The 22329-nt window shown below is 36.3% G+C and overlaps 2 protein-coding genes across 2 annotated transcripts; both read right to left on the minus strand.

Annotated features, from left to right (window-relative positions):
* Positions 1-556: 556 nt before the first annotated feature.
* LOC112766701 (uncharacterized) lies at positions 557-2202 on the minus strand. The gene is made up of 3 exons (XM_025812597.3): positions 1892-2202; positions 1272-1431; positions 557-1071 (listed from the first exon to the last, which is right to left on the minus strand). Exons 1-3 carry the CDS (start codon positions 1968-1970, stop codon positions 813-815), a joined length of 498 nt encoding a protein of 165 aa, XP_025668382.1. The 5' UTR covers positions 1971-2202; the 3' UTR covers positions 557-812.
* Positions 2203-7526: 5324 nt separating this feature from the next.
* Positions 7527-10285, minus strand: LOC112766277 (uncharacterized). Its single transcript, XM_025812183.3, has 3 exons — positions 9791-10285; positions 8771-8988; positions 7527-8024 (listed from the first exon to the last, which is right to left on the minus strand). Exons 2-3 carry the CDS (start codon positions 8891-8893, stop codon positions 7572-7574), a joined length of 576 nt encoding a protein of 191 aa, XP_025667968.1. The 5' UTR covers positions 8894-8988; positions 9791-10285; the 3' UTR covers positions 7527-7571.
* Positions 10286-22329: the final 12044 nt, after the last annotated feature.

The following is a 22329-nucleotide window of genomic DNA, read 5'->3' on the forward strand; positions in this document are numbered from 1 at the left end:
GATGGTTCTTGGTGGCTTTGAAACCTTTTTGAGGTGGACACTTTGCCACAAGAAGTTCTAAGTTCTTCCTATGGTTGTATACCCTTTATTGTTGTTTTGATCCAGGCTTCTATTCTCTTCAAAGTTCCAACTAACTAATCAACTAATCCCTACTAAAAAAAAAAAAAAACCGTTAACTAGAGGTTTCTATCATACATTCCAATATAGTGGGGGATACATGGTATATCATTTAATAGATAGTATAATATAAGCTTAAGCTTAAGGGAAGTTTGGTAATTGTCATTTATAAATTGAAGAATGTTAAGAGAGACCATCAGAATTTATTTTTTTTATTAACAGTTAATTATTTATATTTAAAAGTATAGAAATAAAATATGATGTTAGATTATTAGACTAGAGGAATTAAATTGATAACTAGATGATAACAAAAAACAATAAATATTGACGACTCCCAGCATTCTTCTAAATTTAGACGAGTACAATAATACAAAATTATACGAGAAAGGTATATAGATATCATCAAATACTTAATGATACCAATATTACAAGAAATGACTTTTTAAGGAGATGGCAATTTAAATTAACTAATAAAATTATACAATACTATAATGTTCTGCGCATGTATAGTAGCATTAGCTATCATTTATCATTAGTGTGCTTATTATCTGAAAAAGCTACAAATTAAAATGCTTCACAATAACTGAATACATTTTTTATCGTACAAATAATAAGTGCATAAATATATATACATAAAATTAATGGTTACATATAGAGTAGTTTTACAGTGAAATTGAATATTGCAATGAAGATATTCAGAGTGGACGCCTGCGTTTTGCACCAGCAGAAGCAACTTCCAAATCCCCAATGAAGAATAGGATCTTGTCCAGAATTCCGCGGCGAGATCTCTCTTGAATCAGAGAACCTTCTCCAATGAAGTCATTTTCTGAACAAAAAGTGTGGCTGCTGCGTCCATTAACATGTTCTTGATTCTTTCTTGAACCCAGATGTCGCTGGATCTCACCTTGGTGAACAAGATAGTAGTCGCTACCTTCTCTAATAATCTTCAAACCCCTAATTTTATGGGGAGAAAAAAAAAACAGAAAGAAATCACTCCCTTTGCATAAGACTTCAATAATTTTCCAAATTCATTTTAGTACTGCGGTATTAAACTCCCGAATTAACTCTGTGATCTCTTACGAGTTACGGGTTTACAAATTGAGCATTATGATTCAAGTTTACCTAAGTTGTACGAGTTTGATTAAACCACTTACACTCCAACTCGATCGCAGCGGTCTTGAACCTCATATACATCCTTCCAAGATTTTGAACCGATTGGAGCATAGAAAGCAGCATGATTTCCTCCCCATCTTTCCTTAAAAAGATTAGACCATAGATCGTTGTCGGAGGCGATGAACTTCCACTTCCTGCACACTGTAGGAACAAATTGCAACATTCCAGCAGTTATATTTTACTTCCCAAATTATGAAAACCACACTACAACCAAATCATGTTGCTGTTTTCCATTAACAGTTAATATCAGAAGCCGGAATATTCAATTCCAATTAGTGAGATCCAAATATACATCGTAAACGATTTTTCTTTCACTGATAATAAAATGGTATTAATTCAAAAGGCAGAGTAAAAGTCAATGGCATATTCATATTCACTTTTAATTTCCAAGCAACTTTCCTATCTGATTCAATTCCAATTCCAATACCATAGAAAAGCGGAATAGATAATCCAAGGCAACCAATGCACAGAACCGAACAAAACCAAATTCAGATCCATCCTATTCCATTGTGAATTTCAGACGTTAATTTCAAGAAAAATTTGAAAGAGAAAAGGATGTAAAATCGAAGAGGAAGAAGAGGGTAATGAATGAGTAACTGACCTAATTGAGCAAGAGCAAGATGGTGGTGATCCAGGAAACAGAATACCTTGAGACAGATTTCGGGAGGTAAAGTCTCCATCTCTCTCTCTCTCTCTCTGGGTTTTGTTTCCACTTTTTACTTTCATCACAGCCACAAAGAGTTGGTTGAAACTGAAACTCATCTATCTATCCATGTCTCTTGTGTTAGTTCTAAGTAAGAAAGAAACAAACAAGCAGAGGCATCAACCGCTCAAATCAGACGTTCGCGCGTATCGCCTACTCGCTCTCTCATCTCTTCATCATTTTTTCGTTTAAGAAAATTATATCAAAATGTGTTAGACTTAATTCTTATTTCTTTTTTAAGTGTTACAAATAGAATTATTTGATATGACTATATAAAAATCTTTTAGACTAACAATGTACAAAAATTAATATCTTAATTCAAAACTAAACACATAATTAAGATTTACTAAAATCATCGTATAAAAAATTAAATGAATTGGCACCTTTATGTTGCCAATAAAATTTTGAATTAATAACTTCTTGGCATTAATTATTTGATAAACCAACATTTCCATAATTGTAAAGCTTTAAACTTTATGAAAGCTAGTTATATGGATTACTATGTGAAATTAATTCCGTAATGTGCAATTATTCATTTTTTTAAAAATTCATTTACATGTTTAACAACCTCACAATTTATAGAAGTGAATTCTCTTAATTTTTTTAAAATTTTTTTTGTAAGTATGATCTCTTATTATTTAATATTTTTTTACATATTTTTTTGGTTCTATTTAAAGAGTGTATAATAAAAAATCACATTTTACAAAGAAATTAAGAGAATCTCAATTTTACCTGTAAATTACCATAACATATGAAATTTTTTTTGGTGACTGAATATAACACAGAAAAAAGACATAAGAAAAAGAGTAGTACTCTTCTCTAATAATAATGTCTAAATTATTAGGAGATAGTAACCACTCTAGATACACCTGCTTGTTTAAAACAGCAGTCTTAGCCATTAAATCAGCCGCCCTGTTTGCTGTTCGCTGGATGAGCACTAAAGTAGTTGTCCAATTGCGCTGGAGCATCTCGTTGATTTTGTCAAGCAGATCAGAGTCATTCCTAATCATGCTGGTTGTGCCTCGCGAAACAAGAAGAAACGCATCAAGATTATCAGTTTCACATATGACCTCTTTGCACTCGCAATCCCAAGCCATAACAAGCCCTCTCCAAATAGCATGAAGCTCCCAACAGAGAACACTAGAAAGAGGTATACTGGCAGAACAACCTTTTATCCAAATTCCCATGCTGTCTCTAATAATACACCCAAAGCCAGCTAATTGCTCATTTTCAAAACGCTTGCATCGCAGTTCACTTTACAGACATTCATTGGAGGTGGTTCCCAGTTATATTTCAAAGAAGAAGGAATAATATGTTTTTGGTTGATAACAACATTAGAGAAATCTCGAGCAGCATGTTTAACTAAGTGAACAATTTTCTCCTTACTCCATGGATCATCTTGGTGGAAGATGTCATTGTTCCTATCCCTCCAAATCCACCAAAAGGCCGCTGCAAAGATAAACTCATTTTTGTTGAGGTTAGAACGAATCCAAGACACAAAATCCAAATTAGAGTCCTCAGCGGTCATTTCCAAATTTAAGCTAATCCAAATCTGACGAGCTTTTTGGCAAGTTCTAAAGCAGTGGTTAATATCCTCTAGAGCAAGATAACATCTCTGACAAAAATCAGAAGTAGAAATACCTCTTTGAAACCGGTAACTAACTGTGGGAACTCCGTTGTTGAGGCAAAGCCAGAGCAGACACTTTATCTTCTCCAGTATTCTCAAGCGCCAAAGCCAAAGCCAATTTTCATTATCATTCCAGCCAAATTTCTTCTTCAATAGCCATTCATACCGGCTTTTAGTCGAGTAGGTGAGAGTATTTGAGTTTTTCCAAAACCAACCTGTTTTATCTCCTGCCTGCTTGATAGGATCAAAGAGCATCAAATCAAGTTTAACTTCTTCCGGAATCATTGTGCAAAGAATATCCCACTGCCAATGCCCAAGGTGCCAAACATCTTCTAACTTCAAGTGAGAGTCAAAAATGTGCACAAAAGGAACCAAAGGAGCTAGCGTTCCACATGGTCGCTAAGCATGATACCAAAAGGATTGAGACATCCTGCCTGTACACCAATCAAAACCATCACGAAGCTTTTCTATTGTCTTATAAATCGCTCGCCAAGTGCTTGAAACATTATTAGAAAATTTGGGTGAAAAGCAAGAACTCCCAGATAAATATTTTGCCAACATAATTCTTACCCAAAGCTTATCTTTATTATGCAATAATTGCCAAACAAGCTTTCCGAGTAAAGCAAAATTTACGCATTGAGTATCTCTAATTCCCAAGCCTCCATATTTTCTTGGAGTGACAACTTTGCTCCACTTGACCAAATTTAAGCAACGCTCCCCCACATTTCCCTTCCACAAGAATTGTCTAAGCACAGAATCAATCTTTTGACAAACCGAAGTAGGAAAAAGAGTCACTTGCATCTGATAAATAGGAAGAGAAGAAGCAACATATTTAATTAAGCAAAGCCTACCTGCTCTGTTAAGGAGCCGACCTTTCCAACTAGCCAGCCTATTCTTGATCTTCTCTAAAGAGTCCGAAAAAATAGATCTAGCAGCTCGAGGATGATTAAGGTTCACCCCCAAGTATTTGCCTAGGTCACTAGTAAAAGGAATATGAGAAACACCAGACAACATTTCCTTCCTTCTATTAGAGATATTTCTAAAACAAATAGTTTTAGATTTTTCAATGTTAACCTTCATACCTGAAGCTTTACAGAACAACTCTAAGGTGTGCACAACATTCTGAACTTGACTTTTCTTCGCTTTACAAAAAAGGAGGAGGTCATATGCAAACATCAAGTGAGAAACTCTAGGTCCCCCTCTAGAAATAGCCACACCATCCCAAATACCCTCGTCAACTTGTTTGGAAATGAAGCACGCCAATCTCTCCATGCACAAAACAAATAAATACGGAGAAATTAGATCTCATTGCCTGAGCCCTCTGCGAGGTTGGAAGCTGTCCAATCTATTCCCATTCCAAAGGATGAAAAGATTTAAGGCCTGAACACAATTCATTACAAGCCGAATAATTAGAGAAGGAAAGCCAAAAGATTCAAGAGTGTGCTCAAGAAAATTCCAATCAACTCTATCATAAGCCTTTTCTAAATCAATCTTAAAAGCCATAGCTCCTTTTCTAGACTTTGTCCGCTTAAGAAAGTGAAGAACTTCTTGGGCGACAATAATATTATCAGGTGCTCCTCTACCATGAATAAACCCTCCATGAGTTGGGCTAACAATCTCATCCAAAAATGGTCGTAATCTATTAACCAGCACTTTAGTCACTAGCTTATAAATTACATTACAAAGGCTTATTGGCCGAAAATCCTTCAATCTAGTTGGAGGGTCGCACTTAGGGATAAGAACAATCAAAGTTTCCAACAAAGAATGGCTTAACGTCTCCCCTAAGAATCTTTCTGAACAGTACGCCATACCTCATGACCCACCACATCCCAATATTCCTTGAAGAAAAAACTTGAAAACCATCCGGCCCAGGAGCTTTGAACGAGCTCATATTATCCAGAGCTTCTTTAACCTCCAACATTGTTACTGGTTTAGACAAATTATCACAAGCATCCTGGCTAAGAGATGTCATAGAAATTTCTCCCATGCAATTAACCTCAACAGGCTCAGTAGAACAAAAAATATTTTTGAAGAAATGAACAACCTTCCTTTGCAAAACTTTCGGATCATCAGACCAAGACCCATCACTGACTAGCAACCCATGAACCTTGTTAGATTTTCTTCTAAGGATGGTTTGCATATGAAAAAAGCTAGTATTTCTATCACCATACCGAACCCATTGATCCCTTGACTTCTGGTACCAAAGCAATTCTTCCTAGGCCAAAACTATATTATACTCAGCTCTCAATTCTTCCTCTTTGTGCTTCAGAATCGGATCATCGTCAGCTTCCATTTTTCGTTGAATACGATTCAAATAAGCCTCCAATTCCCTCTTTTTAATAAAAATATTGTCGAAGACCGTAGAGTTGAATTCCAACGAAGCTTCTTGGACCCCAGCAACTTCCTATAGATGCCAAAGTCTGTACTATCCCAAGATTTCTAAACAATGGCCTTATAATCAGGATGTGTTGCCCATGCCGCTTGGAATCTAAAAGGCCGGTTTCCTTTCTTAATAGGAACTCCTTGACATCGGATAAGTAGGGGACAATGAGCAGAGTGGGAACGACTGAGAACTTCAACAAAAGCTTCTGGAAAAAGAAGGCGCCATTCTGTAGTACAGCAAGCTCTATCCAATCTCTTTGCAATTTTTGTTTCCTTGAATTTTACGGAACCAAGTAAACCGTCTTCCAGAGGTTGTTAGATCAAAAAGACCACAAGAATCTAGAGTACTTGCAAAGATACTACTGCGATTTGAATAGAAATTACCCCCTTCACCTCATGAACACTCAAAATATCATTAAAATCCCCAACCACCACCCACGGGTCCTGAATGCACAAACCAATATCAAGCAGATGACTCCATAATTCTACTCTATTAGTGGCTTGAGGGCTGCCATAAACCGCACTGCAGATCCATCTTCGCCCACCACCATCAATTTCCAAAGTTACACATTGATTCATAGCCCAAAGAATTTTACAAGAAAATTTTAAATTAGCAGAGAGGAACCAAATTCCTCCCTTGTGTCCAACAGCATCTACAATCCCTACAGGATAATAGCCTAATCTCCCCCAAAATTCTTTCATAGTTTCAAACCCAATATGAGTTTCCACCAAAATAAAAAAAGTTGGTTGAAATTTTCGTACCAACTCCTTACAGTGCACCCGAGACATCTTATTTGACGCCCCCTTAACATTCCAACTAATAATATTTAAATGGTCACAATCCATAAAAAATAAATTAAATAATTGAAATGTTTAATCATTCTACCTCACGTTGATGGACCCCTGTCTCCAAGTGTCTCTTTGTGGATTTGCACCGCAGAACCGTCATTCTTCTGTTGAGATTGGGTCTCCAAATTTGTTGTTGCACTAACTTTATCAAGCTCTTTTTGTACTCGAGAATCCATAACATATGAATTACATCAATTGAGATAAATTCATATAATTCAAATTCATATTAATAAAACTCAATTTCAAGATATGTATTTTGATAAGTAACTATAATCTCAATAATTATATATAGACATATTATGAAAGCTTAAAACACATAAGAAGGTTATTTTCTTATTTGATAACGTTTTTACTTTTTAAAAATTATAACATTTATGTTTGATAAACAAAATTAAAAATAATTTTCAATAAACACATAGCAACAGTTGTATTTGATAAAATAACTTTTAAAATTAAAAAAAATCATATAAAAATAAATACAAAAACAAATTTTAAATATTATCAATATATAAAATTATATTAGATTTTTTAATTTTAATAAACACCAACTTTAAAAAGCTTCCTCAAACATGCTTTCAGAGATATGTGATCTTTTTTATTTTCCAAACACAAAAAATATTTATACCTCTTTAAAAAACTTTACCAAACCTACATCCCTAACTAAAATCTCAATAATTTAGTTGGCAAGTTTTGCTCAAATAGATGTTAATAAATAATAACTCAATCAAGATAAACCTTGACATCAATCCCATTATCAATAAGTGATTGAACTACAGCTCTGATTTTCCCTTCAAATTTATCCCTATCCCTTGGAGTATAAGAGGCAGTGTAAACATCAGCTTCTCTTGCTCTTTCGGCCAAAATCCTTCCAATTGCTATGCAAGCTGGTATGTCTGAACGAGATTTAAGAACAGCTTTTATGTCCTTGGAGTTGGTACCAGAAACTGCAACCTGTTTGCTTGTCACTCTATGGGTGAGCGAAGCCGACACAAAACGCTTTGAGATGAACACATCAAGGGTAAAAGGCTCCATGTATGCAACAGTTCTTTGTTTGAACGATACATGTTTATCCGGATTCTTTGATTTCTTCCCTTTCTGGTAAGTGTAAGGTTTGCTGCTGTCATCATCAAGGAAATCCTCAACACCGAAAAAGCTTCTAGGTGCTGTATGAGCCTGGGAAAAACAAGTGAACTGAAATGAGATTTTTTTTTTTTTTACTTCATATATTTTTAGTTCATAATTTTGAGAACTATATCTTCATCAGAGAGCTATTGATTTTCAATGTCATCTTTTTGAGTTTTGATTTCAACCTTGAATATGATTAAAACCAAATCATCTGACTGGTATGGTAACGATTCATATATATATATATATAAACACTACAAATTGTTCACCCTCCCTGATGAAATGCACAATTCTGCAATAAAGAGTGTAAAAGTCACTAGACAAATAGACTTACATGTAGAATGAATGAACTTGTGAAACAAGTGCTTTACATGAAGTATACAAATGACAGAAATAATCGAGGAAACAAACTGAGTTAACCACAATTAATCATGCCCTTGTGAGTTCACACTATCGATAGTATCTCTATATGCCAAGAACAGTGCGCGAACACTATGTGAAATTCCTATTTTGATTATACAACTGAGATCTCTCTAACTTCGTGATAGGCAATACACCATAGCTTCACTCTCCAAACTTACAAAATCTAAAATTTTTGTTATTGACACCTTATTTTTTAAAAATTCAAGTTCCACTGTCTCTCAGTTCGACACTTCCACTCAACTCTGTTTGCAACTTCATGTCACTCAGCCGATTTCTGCTATTCTAAATGAATAAATAATTCAAATTCCAGCAAATATTTTCCCCCAGAAAGAAAACAAAAAAGAAGTTATGATAGGCAGAAGAGAGTTTACTTGTGTATTGTGGAAATAGAACGAAGGAACATAACTCCAAGCCAAAATTTTTGTTCCTTCTTCTGAAGCATAACCACTGCTGCTTTTCCAAATTCTTCCGACTGCTTGCTTCAACATATTCATCAGACTTCACTCTTTTTTTTATCTCCTTAAAATCCAGAATGGAGCTACACGTGTCTCTATATCCTTCTTCTTGATGCTTGTTTGCTTTCCTGTAGCTATAGGAATTGGCCTCATTTGTCAGCATGTGCTTTAAATATTCGCATTGAAAAGACACCAGATGTGATGAAATCATAGTTGTTAGAACTGACCCAGTGATCGAACCGGTCAGGCTATTGAGTCTTTGGTTCAACCAATAGGTTACTAATTGAACTGATTGACCCGGTCTTATTTAAATAAAAATATAAATTTTCAAAAACTTAAAATTAATTGAAATACATGTCTTCACTAACATTTTAACAACAATTAAGTCTCAACTTCTAAAAATAACTAATACGAAAATAGACATAAAATTAGTAAGTACTACTACAATAGTATCTTAATTTGACACAATAAAAATAACAATCCATAAACTATGTCCAAGCCTCCAAGGAGATTGCACACAATAGTATCTTAATTCTAAAAATAACTATGTTTCTGATGGTGTTTCTGACGAAGCCATCTTAAAATCCCATAAAAGAAAAAAAAAAATCAATCAACTAAGTAACTAACAGCAAAACCAATCAGAATCGTTAAAGGAGCAACAATCAACAATCAACAAAAAACCACTACATATTCATAAACTAATTCAACAATCAACAAAACCTCAGCATATTCATAATCAGCAAAACCACTGCATATTCACATTCATAAACAAATTCATAAACCAATTCAATATTTCAATCACTGCCATATTCTAATCAGCATCATAAACCAACCAACAATAAAATTAACAGCAATAACATCAATGAATCAACTACTTAAAATTAATATAGCATATAAAATATTAGAATAACTGGAAAAAAAAATTAAAATGGTTACCTGTTGTTGCAGAGGCAGAATCAATTCCAGAAGGTGGACGACCCACGGCAGCGTGCAGGCAGCAACAACCACGGAGGCACAGACGATGAGGGACGAGCAGCAACAACCACCCACAGAGACGGAGGAGAGGCGGGGGAGGCGCGGTGAGACGCGAGCAGGAAGCAAAGTCGAGCAGAGACGTGAGGAGGGAGAGAGGCGAGGGAGGCGCGGCGGCGATATGAGCAGGAAGCACAGCTCGAGCAGACGCGGAGGCGAGAGACGCGCGAGCAGCCGAGCTCAGACGGAGGAGAGAGGAGCACACGACGCGGAGGATCCGGCGAGAGGCGCAGCGACGTCGGCGAGCATGCAGTGTCCGTGAACCGAGGCGAGCTCCCAGCTCTGCCTGTGTGTCTGTGGTGTGCCGTTAGAGACGAGAGTGTGAGAGCGAGCTGGGGGCTGTGGTGGGGCTTCAGATTCAGCTAGGCTTTTTCTAAAAAAAAAAATTAAAACGTCAAAACGATGTCGTTTGAAGTGGGGGTTAAAAATAAATGGGTAAAACATATTTTTGTGTCTAAAGTTTGGCAAAAGTTTTAAAAATACCCCTAAGTTTTATTTTGTTTTAATTTTGTTCCAAAAATTTTCGATTTGCATCAAATATACCCTCGACGATTAAATTTTCAAAAAATTTAATACTAATCTAACAATAATGCATAAAAATTATGCTTGATTTGCTTGTGTTGAGGGTTGTTCTTATGAAATTGTTGTTGAATTGATCTTAAATTTTTTGAAAAATTAGCCGTCAGGAATATATTTGATGCAAATAAAAAGCTTTTGGGACAAAATTGAAACAAAATAAAATTTAGTGGTATTTTTGAAATTTTTGTCAAACTTCAGGAATAAAAAATATACTTTACCCAAAATAAATAAATACTAAGCCAATTCGGATTTCTCAAACTTGCCGGTTTACTGATTTTTGCAAAATCAGGCTAGAGCAAATCGATTCTCACCGATTTTGCTCTTTGTGTAGTCCAAGTAGTTCAAAATGGCCAAGAGGTCAGTTTATCAATTTTTTTGTCCAATTTTTTTAATTATAGATGAAACTAGAACTAATCTTATAAAATAAAAATTTAAAAATTGAACTAATATAATTTTTCAACGGATCAAGTCATCAATGTCCTTGAGCAATGGCGCATAAGAATGATAATGTTTTTGAGCAATAGCACACAAGGATGAGAATTGAGGCACCCATTTTTGACAAAATTGAGGGCCATCTGTAAATCCGATTCAATGATGACTTGTTGAAACTCATTTACCGTCGCTATTTGAAGGCCTTTGATTATGACCCATAATTATGCATGCATTATGGAGTAGTTTCCAAGATTGCATGAAAAGCGTTTTATGAATCTACCCCAGTGATTTATGAAGATTCTATCATAGATGGAATTGTTGTTATGTGAGTAAAATGAACCGTCTACATTGATTTTTATCATACTTTCCGACGGTGATTTCCAGCGAATGAGGCAGTCTGACTTACTAGGATTCTCCTTGAATAGATTCTTCTTCATATAGTTCAAAACTTTCTGTCTTCCGTTTATGGATAAAAATAGGAATCGCTCATAGGGCAGAGTTCTTCCCTTCAAAAATTAACTTATACCTATCAAACCAGAGTAATACCCCAAATAGGTCCCCAAAGATTTGGCCGTCCAACAGATTTGTCTCCCAGAAAAATTAACTAAGTCCCCATTCCCCGATTAAATATATGCCATATACGTTCTTGTTCCAGGTTTAGCCGATTTAACTGAACACTCTCTTTCCTACGTAGAGGTGATCAGTGTGACGTGTCAGGTTAAAGGCTACGCGTCACTTTCAGGACACATTGGTCCCTGCACACGTGGCCAAAACGACGTCGTTTAAGTGCTTCTTCAAACGACGTTGTTTTGAGTGGGACAGATTAGTCCCCAAACTTTCTCATATCAATGTTATAAAACAGCAGCGTCGTGAGAGGCACAATACGTCGCCGTTTCAAAGGAGATCAACATAAAATTAGGTCTTCATCTTTAACCCCTATCTCTTTGTCTGCAACCCATGTATCTTAGTATATGAGGGAGAGTCTTTGGCTTTGAAGAAGGTGATGGCGAGTGGAGGCAGCATGTCAGTTGCAAGTCGGAGACGCGGTCAGAAAACTATTGATGATGTCTTCAGTGTTGACAGCGGTTCGACTGGCTTTCGAAGGGGGCGACTTAGAAGAGAACATCCTAAGTGCAAGTGCAGGACATATGCCGTAATATCCAGGTCTCGCACAGGAGAGAATCCGAATAGGCTGTTCTTTGGCTGTCTTCACTTTAAGGTACTTTAGAGTGGTGGATTTTTGTGGTGCTATAGTTTTGATAATTGGGGACTAAGACTAATGTTATGATTTTTGTTTTGTTATTCTGATTGCAGGAAAAGCAAGGTTATTGTGATTTTTTTGTATGGTTTGATGAGATTTTTGGGTATCTGGTGGATGATGTAGTTGAAAGCAATGGATTGGCCTCTGTGGAGACATGCGTGGGTGAAGAATTTGGTGCAAGTTTGAATTATAGCTTGGAGGAGAGAGTGAAGCAATTGGGAGGAGATGTTAATAAAGAGGAATGAAGATAGTTTGAAACTCAAGAAAGATAGTGTCTTCAGGTTGTTTAGTAGTGTAATAATAGGTGCACTTATAGTTGTGATTTTGTTTTGTATCTATATGGTGGTTATTTAAGCAATTAACATTGTACATTTGTTGAAAAAATATTGTATTTGAATGGCTCATTTTAGTTAAATGAATATTAGAGGTTGTCAATTATGCTAAATTTAAGCTAGTTTATATCCAAATCAGAGTATTGAAAGTAACTTGGCCAAGTGGATATTACAAAATATAGTATATAATCCAAACCAGAATATTCAAATATCATGTATCAAAATATTAACATAAAGTAGCATCAACATAGAGCATGTACATAAATTGTATCAAAATATTAACAAACCAAAGAAGGTCTATTTCCTTCTACACACACTGATATAAAGTGGTAACACAAAAAATATTAAAAGTGGAGGTCTATTTTCTTCAAAATAACAAACAAGGTCTTGTCCCTTTCACAATAAATTTTAAGAAAGCATCATTTCTTCTTAGAGAGGTTCAGTCTGGGAGTTGGAATGAATTTGAACATTCTAAAGGTTGTGCTACTACTTGCAGCTACTATTGTCTTAGCACTCACACTTTTCTGACTCTTGGGCCTAATTATTGTCTGCTTTGGACGTCTAAAAGGTTGTTGAGGCTGAGTTTGTCTTCCCTGATAGAATTATAAAAAATTATCAGTATCTAGTGTTTAGGAATTAATAGTGAAAAATATTATCAAGCATACTTACAGTTGCAGCATTTATATTGATTCAAACATTTGGTACAGTAGCTCCAGTTGGTGCCTCAGGCTGAGTAACCTCATACATGAGCAAATTTATTAGGACAATTAAATCCTTTATGATGTATGTTATAAGTCAAATAGGTCCTTCAAGATTTATACTATAAGTCAATCAGGTCTCTGATTAATAATATTATATGTCAAGTTGGTCTCTATAATAGACTGAGTAACCTCATTGTCTTTTTCACCTTCAGCTTCAGCCTCATTTATTCCCACCACCATTTCAGATTTGTCATTTTCATTAGCTTCCTTAGCAGCTTCTAACTTTGCCTTTTCTTTAGCTGCTTTTCTTGCCTTTGCCTTGACTTTTTGCACTTCTTTTTCAGGCATGAATTCTCCATGTATACAAGCAGCTCTGACCCTTCTCTTATCATTCTTAATGTAAAATATCCTCCTACCCTCTGATATGGTGAAGTCTTTCAGAGCCTGCTTAAGTTGTTCAAGTGACTCAAACTCCATGTTCAGCTGAAATTGGACCTCCCCAAATTCTGCACTTGGATTAAACTGAGGTCAATCAAACCCATTTTGTCCATCATCACTTGAGTCTTTCGGAGTCAAAAATTGTTCAGACTCATACTCAAACTCAATATCTGACTCAGGTAATAACTCCACACCAAGTTCTTCATCAAGTGTAGCAGGTTTTCTGGACTTTGATGCAGTCTCATTGGTACTAGTATGTGTAGCATTGTTTTTGTTGTCACTAGAAGGTTCATTCACAACTTTTTCTGTTCCAGCAGGCCCATAATCACTCTTATTAGGCCTGGCAGGCCCACCATGACTCTTTTTGTGGACAGATGGTCCAGCTACCTCTTCTCTTCCAATACTTGTCCTTTTTGACTTGCCATTGTCCTTGTCAACTAGCCCATTAACATGCTTACTAACTTTTGATTTCTTATGCAAGGTCTTCATTGGGGATTTCTTCTTCCCCTTATTCTTTCCTTTCTTGCCAGCTCTGACTGACTCTTCCTCTTCACTTGAATCCGAAAAACCATATCCGGAAGGTGGGGGCTTGTACAATGCATCTTCTGTTGACTCATATCCATCATCACTATCTGAACTCTCAACATCTGCATCATTCTCAACACCATTATCCTCAGCACTAACCTCTTGCACATCCACCTCCTCAACACTAACATCATCATCATCAATGAACTCCGTATCTTCCATGATTGAATGGTCAAAATCGATGCAGAATTTGTTAGTATTCTCATTTAGCATTTTGTTCTTTTACAGAGCTCTGATCTTTTTGTCTCCATAAATTGGGTGAAGACTGGATTCTAGGTCAGCAGAAGTAGGATCATACTAAAATATTGCCTTGTAGTCATGGTAACCCAAGTCTAAAAAAAAATTTTTCAGGTCAAAGAAACATATCAAGTCAATATCCATTGGGGAAAACTTCTTGACTTCTCCATTGATGTACACAAGCACCCCCTTGTTGTCTCTAACAAAGTTTCCACCGTGGTCAAATACGGGTACCACGTCTTCACTCATCTAAATATAACAAAATAAAAATCTATCATAAATTAAATAAGCAATGAACACATTACAAGAACATTAAAACAGAATCCAATTTTCTAACACCGGCATTGGTAATGTTATTATGAAACGGCACAACCTAAATCACTTTAGAACTCTGACTTAACTTATACTAGCAACACAGTATCTTTGATCTATCCTACACATGACATGCATGTTCGTCATACTTCAATCTTCACCTCCAAATTAATTCAGAAAAAAATTAGTAAACTTACCTCCAACAATAGTGATATGCACAACACACCACCGCCACCACCCAGTCGCCGTCAGCTTTGTCAAACCACCGTTACAGACTTCAGTCAACGTTAATGGAGTTGAGGAAGATGAAGGGTTACCTTGCAAAATCTGGGTAAAGGTTTACAGAGCCAAGGGAAAAGGACGTGTGTTTTTATACTAGGTCCCCATTTACAATGCTGCTGTTTTATAACATTGACATGAAAAAGTTTGGGGATTAATCTGTCCCACTCAAAACGACGACGTTTGATGAAGCACTTAAACGACGTCGTTTTGGCCATGTGTGCAGGGACCAATGTGTCCTAGAAGCGACGCGTAGCCTTTAACCTAACACATCACACTGATCACCTCCACATATGAGAGAGAGTGTTCAGTTAACCGGCTAAACCTCGTGCAATGACGTATATGGCATATATTTAACAATTTCGGGGACTGGGGACTTTTTTCTGGAGAACGAATCTGTCGGACGGCCAAATCTTTGGAGACCTATTTGGGGTATTACTCCATCAAACCATAATGTTGAAATTCCCATACCAAAGCTGCAAGGCCAGTCTCTTCTTTAAGATAAATTGAGAGAAATTCACTCACAGTCCCAGGTTGAAGAAATCATTAGAAAAAACTTGAGGTACTAGAGATGTCCACACTTTTTTGGCAAACTGGCAATCCCTCAAAATGTGGATTGTGATTTTCTCAACACTACATCTTAGGATGTTTGAGTTTTTTTTAACATGTGTCTTCTAGCTAGCTCTTATTGCGTTGGTGAAGATAGCTTCGTTCGTTACTAACCAAAGAAAATATCGAATCCTTTCAGGACCTTTCGACTTCGATATCATCTTGAAAACATGGTCTGACGTTGACGGGTTAAGATCCAAAGAGTTATATGTTGATCTAAGGTTAAAAGTTCTGTTAGCTGAGAGGCTCCAAGCAAGTTGGTCACCATCTTTCCAGGATGAGGGAGGTGCCATCGCGATAATCTTTTTTACTACCTCATCTGAAAGCCAAGTGATGCATGCAGAAAGTCGCTAGTAAAGATTTTTGGAGATAAATACGTTGTGAGTATAGATCTCTACCAACAAAATTTCGCTTGTCAATTTAGAAAGGGGTGTCACAGAAATAAGAATAAAATACTGGGAGTATGAATCCCAGGTCGTCTCCCAACGAGTTGCTAAAAGAGTGCTATTTATTGATCAGGAGGTTTTCCAAGAGGTTTTAGAATTGGAAAATAGAGAAATAAATAATTATAAGTTAAAACAATGAAAACTAATAGCGATTCTATGTAAATTGAATAAAAAGGTCTTGACCGGGGGAAGATTAATCGGAAGTTCTATCATTGTTGGAATTTCTCAAGAGTAATGGTAAAAGGTTGCTGTTATTACTTAGTTAACCTTTAACAAATAAAGGAAAGTCAAGCACGTGAACCAGCTTCTATTCACAAGTCCTAGTCCCCTCCCTTGGGAAAGGATTAGCGTTAGTAACTAGAGAGCCAGCCAACAACTTCCAATTATAGATTGACTCTTGAGTTTTTCAACTCAAGGGTCTCCTATTAGTCAACTCCCAAGTCAAGTTGGGATCTACTCTGTCAACATGAATGCTATTTTCATAAACACATAATAAGAGTAGAAAAGGGACATGGTAATTAAAATTAAATTGGAAGCGATTAAATAAATAATAAAATTTAAATAGGAAAATATCCTTTGCATTAATAATTCATAAAAAGCAATCCAATTGTAACTGTGAACACAGATTAAGGACATGAAAGAGTAAGGAAAAAGGAAAACGAACTATACTAGTAAAAGATATTCAACGGAGGTAATAACTCTTCGCAATTATCCAATCCAAAATGTAGTACTAGAACTATGTGACTATGAAGAACCCTGGAGGAGGTAGTAGTTTCTCTCCAAGATTCAAAACTAAAACTAAGAATGTGTGAATTGTGTCTTGAGTCCCCGCTGTCCCCTGACTCTAGTCTGTATTTTTGGGCCGAAAACTGGGTCCAAACTCAGCCCAAAATCTCCCCCAGCGTTTTCTGCACGTGGCGCATGTCACGCATACGCGTCAGGTACACGCACGCGTCGCTGTGCAAAGCTCCAATTCACGCGCACGCGCAGGTACGCGCATGCGTCGCTCCTCGCTGGTTATCTTCTTTAATTCTTGTGCTCCTTTCGTTTATGCAAGCTTCCTCTCCATCCTCTAAGCCATTCCTGCCCTATATAGCCTGAAAACACTTAACCCACGGATCACGGCATCGAATGGTATAAAGGGGGATTAAAAATACACAGTTTAAAGGCTTTAGGAAGCAAGTTTTTCAACCATAGAACCAAATTGGGAAGGAATTGTAAAAAAATCATGCAATTCACATGAATAAGTGTAGTAAAATCTGATAAAGACCACTCAATTCAACACAAGATAAACCATAAAATAGTGGTTTATCACAAAGATCTGATCTTACTAACATCCCAATCTCCTGAAACCTACAAGAAGCCATTCAGAGATATATTTGGATCACTTAACTCACTTACCTACGAAGCATATTGACTGAGACAGCCGGACTTAGGCACCCAATTGTGCTCCCAAAAATTGATTTTGGAACCATTTCCAACTCTCCAGATGGAGTTACGCTCCATATCTTTCCAGGTCGAACAGATATCTTTCGATATGTTAGATTCATTATTCTTTCTTCTAACAATGTGAGTGATATCGTTTCCACATTTGCACTTAGACCTCAAAACTCTTACCCATAAACAATCATTCTTAGTTGTTGAACCCCATCCCATCTTTATCATAAAGGCTCTAGAATTTTTCGATTTATTGACATTCCTCCAACTCAAGAGATAAGTCTTTCTTGCTTTACCAGTTTCACCCCAAAAAAAATTTCTTATAATTCAAATCAATCAAGTTACAAATAGATGAAAGAATCAAAATAATTTGTATAATATAAATAAGTAAAGAAGTTAGGACAAATTTTACCAAGGTTGCTCTGCCAGCAAGCAAAAAAGTTCTAGCTTTCCAACCATTTAGCCTTGCCTCCATTTTGTTGATGATCCCTTTGTAGGTACTCTCGGTCACCTTGGAGTGAAGCAAATGCACTCCAAGATACTTTTCTAAGTCATTAGTTCTGTAAAACTGTAGCACATCACTGATACTTTCCCTCACATTATGGTTGACATTATTGAAAAAATAAACACGGGTCTTTTTATTGCTAACTTTTTTACTCGAGCTATTGTAAAAGGCTTCCAGAACTTTCTTAATAATAGATGCTTGCTCCATACTATTTTTCACAAAGAGAATGATATTGTCCGTAGAGCATAAATGAGATAACTAGGGCCCGTCCCAACTTAGGCTTATCGGCTTCCACACATCCATATCAATAGCCATACTAATGAGTTGGGATAACCTTTTCATGCACAATACGAAAATATATGGAGATAATACCTCTGGAAGGAGAAAATTCATCAAGGGCCTCATCGTTCCATAGCACTCATATAAGTAGTGGAGATGCAATAAATAAATAAATAAATAAACTAATAAAGTGCTCAGGCATGCCAATATCCTTAAGAGTGTTTTCAATGAAGTTTCATTTAAGTCTGTCGTAAACTTTTTTCAAGTCAGATTTGATCACTATCCATCCCTTGTCACCTTTCTTACTTTTCATGGATTAGATAACCTCATGTATGATGATAATATTATCAAAATTCTGTCTCTCAGTCACAAAGATGCATTGAGTAGGTTGAATCAACTTTTCCATGATACTTCTGAGTTTTCTAGCCAGGATATTGGTAATAACTTTATATGAGACCTTACAAAGGCCAACAGGGCGCATCTATTTCAGGTTTGACATGGGCTCCACCTTAAGAATGAGAGTGATCAGCGCCTCATTGATATCTTTCACCTCTTGCGGGTTATAAAGACCTTCTGAACTAGCTAACATAAAACAGTACCAATGAGATCCTACTTATTCTAATAAAAATAACTTGAATTCCATCTTTTCCTGGTGTTTTGAGTGCCCCTGTGCTAAAAAAAAAGAATATTTAATTTCTGCAACAGAGGCATTCTCATCAATACTCTCTAACTCTTTATTACTCAAGCTGGGGAAGCCTTTGCTCAAAACAAAGGGTTAATCTGGCATGTCATTAGTGTATAGATTGGTGAAGAAAGAAGTAGCCATGAACTCTAAACTTGTACTTTCCGTAACTCAGTCCCCATTATCATCTTGGAGAGTTTCAATTCTATTCCTTCTTCTTTGCACTATAGTGGTGTCATGAAAATACTTGATATTTTTGTCTTTTAATTCAATCTAGTTATACCTAGATTTTTTATACCATAAAAGCTCCTCCTGCTCCAGAATAACTTCATATTCAAACCACAAATCTTTTTGTAGTTTTTCCAGAAAACAATTATTGCCATTGCTCAGGTTATTATTGATACCTTGAAGCCTTCTAAGAATCTTGGTCTTCTTTTTATTAATATCACCAAACACTTCAGAATTTAACGTTTTAAGAGAGATTTTTAAAATTCTAAACACAATTACTCTAAAAGTCTTGAACCATCGAGCTATTTGAGACCAAATTTTCAAGATCTGGGTAATTTAACCATGCTACTAGAAAATGAAAAGGACGTCTTCTTCTATTCGGGGCAATAGCAAGCGAGAGTTGTAGACAAAGGGAAGAATAATTGAATTTTAAGTAAGGAAGATATTTAACAGATGCTTCAAAAAAAATAATTTCCCAATCAATATCACTAAGGGCTCTATCAAGGTGTTCAAGAAAGTTACCTCTCCTCCTGGTAAAAGGAAAGCCAGAGTAATCCAAATCTAGAAGACCAACTTCCGAAACACAGTAGATAAAGTCAGGGAAAGCACCACTACTTTGTGGTATAGCTCCTCCTTTTCTTTCATAGCTATCTAAGATGGCATTGAAATCACCAATGGTGCACCAAGGAAGATCAACAGTATTACGAAGAGCACGAAGGTTCTCCCACAACGTCTTCTGCAATAGTCTCTAGGGGATCCCATAAATAGCCATTAGCATGCATGGCCTAGAATTCCTACCTTCAATCTTCAGATGAATAAACTGAATGTGTTGTTGAATAGCCTCCACTTTCTAGTGATAAGAATCCCACAAATACCAGATACCCCTTGAATGGCCCCTACCTTCCTCCACACAGTAACTATCAAAACTTATTTTATCTCTAATTCTCTTACCATGGTTCCCACTCATGTGGTTCTCTAGTAAAATGATCAGATGAGCTTCATAATCTCTCCTCAAATTCCTAATAAGAATGAAAAAATTTTTACCACCTACTCCTCTATTGTTTTAAATAATAATATTCATAATAACCTAACAAAGAAAAGGGGTCGAATAGACCAGCTACATTAAGCAGAGCATTTAGAACACACTTTGGGATTCGATTTGGATTGGTACAGAGAGACTTGCTCTGTTTGTTTATTACTTAGAGAGTGAACCCCTTTGGTGAGATCAGGTGGTTTTTTCAGCAGAATCACATCCATGCTCTTCCCCTTCACCTTTGCCGATTGAAGGGTCTTAATCAGTTGATCAGACATGAACTCATTCATCACAACGTTTTTTTTAAACAACGCATTCACTCTTTTTGTCATGTTGAACGCTTCCCTTTACTACTTCTCCAATTCCATCATACGCTCCAGCATCTCTCTTTCCATTGCTTCTAGGGGTGTCTGCGGATCGGATATGGCCAAAAATTCGATCTAATCCGCACAATTTTCATCGGATCGGATCGGATATGATATCCGCACATTTGCGGATCGGATCGGATATCGGATATCGGATATATCTGCATAATTAAACATTCTCTTTTTAATTGTATTTCTATGTAAAAGAATTTGATAAAAATATTTCTTTCATACTTTTAAACTTATTTATTTCTAAAATATTTTTAATCAAACTCTCTCTAAATAACAGAAATAAAATAATACAATATATGAATAATAATTACTAACTAAAACATACAAACAAGTAAATGTAATACCAAACATATATATATTTATTTATTTTTTAATTATTATAGTGCGGATCTGCGGATCGGATACGCGGATGTAGAGCAGATATCCGCGATCCGATCCGATCAATTTGCAGATCGGATCGTATCCACAATTTTGGATCGAATACGGATATTTACCGTGGATCTGCGGATAGGATCCGATCCATGGACACTCCTAATTGCTTCCATGTCAGGGTTCCTAGAGGAAGAGACCCTATTCTGCATAACTCTTGGAGTAACTTCAGAAATAATGGGGTACTTCTCCTGGGCTTTAGCTTTGGTCTTGAAGCCTTTTTGGGCAGAATGGGCCTAATTTTTACAGTAGGATTCTTTTTGTTAACTTGAGAATTTTTACCCTCCTAGTCTTAAAACCTTCCTTTTAACAAGATTGGACCTGCTTGGCCTCTCTTTAGCTTCTTTCGTCTCTGGGCCATTTTGAATAGTAACGTGAGAATTCTTCTCCTTGTAGGGCTCATTAGTATCCTCTTCAACGTTTAGAATATTAAACTTTGCCTTCCAATTCTAAAGTTTACCTTCTATCCTCCATCACATCTTTTGCAATAATGCGGTTATCTTTAGAATGATTATATTTCTCCAATTCTGGCGAAATTCTTTTATGTTTTCTTCGAACTAGCCTCCTATCCATAAGATAATGTCCGGCAATCATCTAAGGTCCTCGAAGAAGAACATAAAAATAATCCTTCTTATCTAAAAAATGTATCAAATAGTAGTCATGATCCATATCAATAATATTAATCCTACCTTTTTTAACCTAATCTCTATTGAGACATTACTCTATGAAATCCTGGTGCATTCTTTTGCCAAACACTTTGACGATGAGCACCGCTTTCCATGGTTTAGAGTTTACACCACTCGTTGAACTCCTCCTTAAAAACCAGGATGACCGGACATGGGTCGAAAGGCTTAGCTCCCTCAGAATGGCCACCTTCCTCCACATACCACCGATCGTCCGGATTAGGAGCATCTTCCTCCGTCTCATCTGAAAGAAAGGAAGCATCTTCCGTAGGAATTCCTGGTGTTGATAGCAATGAAGCTTTATACGAAATCTTTGTCTCTTCCTGAGCACTCGGTGGGTTCTCATCGACCACCTCCATGCTCTCCACATGTTGGTTAAGGTCCAATATTGAATGGTTTTTGACTTTCTTGGTACTTCATTACACCAAATTATCTTCTTGAGGCGAAATCCTAGCAGAGCTCCCTAGAGACATTTTTCCTATAATATTATATAAGAAAGGTTATACATACTCTCTAAAGTTTCTAACTGTAAGTTGTGAATTCAATTACTGATATGAACTAGGTTATGTTTCTTAGTTT

The sequence above is a fragment of the Arachis hypogaea genome, chromosome 17 (assembly GCF_003086295.3).
Source record: "Arachis hypogaea cultivar Tifrunner chromosome 17, arahy.Tifrunner.gnm2.J5K5, whole genome shotgun sequence".
NCBI classification, from domain to species: Eukaryota; Viridiplantae; Streptophyta; class Magnoliopsida; order Fabales; family Fabaceae; genus Arachis; species Arachis hypogaea.

Excerpts from the sequence above, each read along its gene's own strand:
- LOC112766701 (XM_025812597.3), bottom strand. The coding sequence starts at position 1,970 with ATGGAGACTTTACCTCCCGAAATCTGTCTCAAGGTATTCTGTTTCCTG. Across the intron at positions 1,432-1,891 it reads TCTTGCTCTTGCTCAATTAG|TGTGCAGGAAGTGGAAGTTC; the intron begins GTCAGTTACTCA and ends TTGTTCCTACAG. Across the intron at positions 1,072-1,271 it reads CGCTGCGATCGAGTTGGAGT|GGGTTTGAAGATTATTAGAG; the intron begins GTAAGTGGTTTA and ends CCATAAAATTAG.
- LOC112766277 (XM_025812183.3), bottom strand. The coding sequence starts at position 8,893 with ATGAATATGTTGAAGCAAGCAGTCGGAAGAATTTGGAAAAGCAGCAGT. Across the intron at positions 8,025-8,770 it reads TCTATTTCCACAATACACAA|GCTCATACAGCACCTAGAAG; the intron begins GTAAACTCTCTT and ends TGTTTTTCCCAG.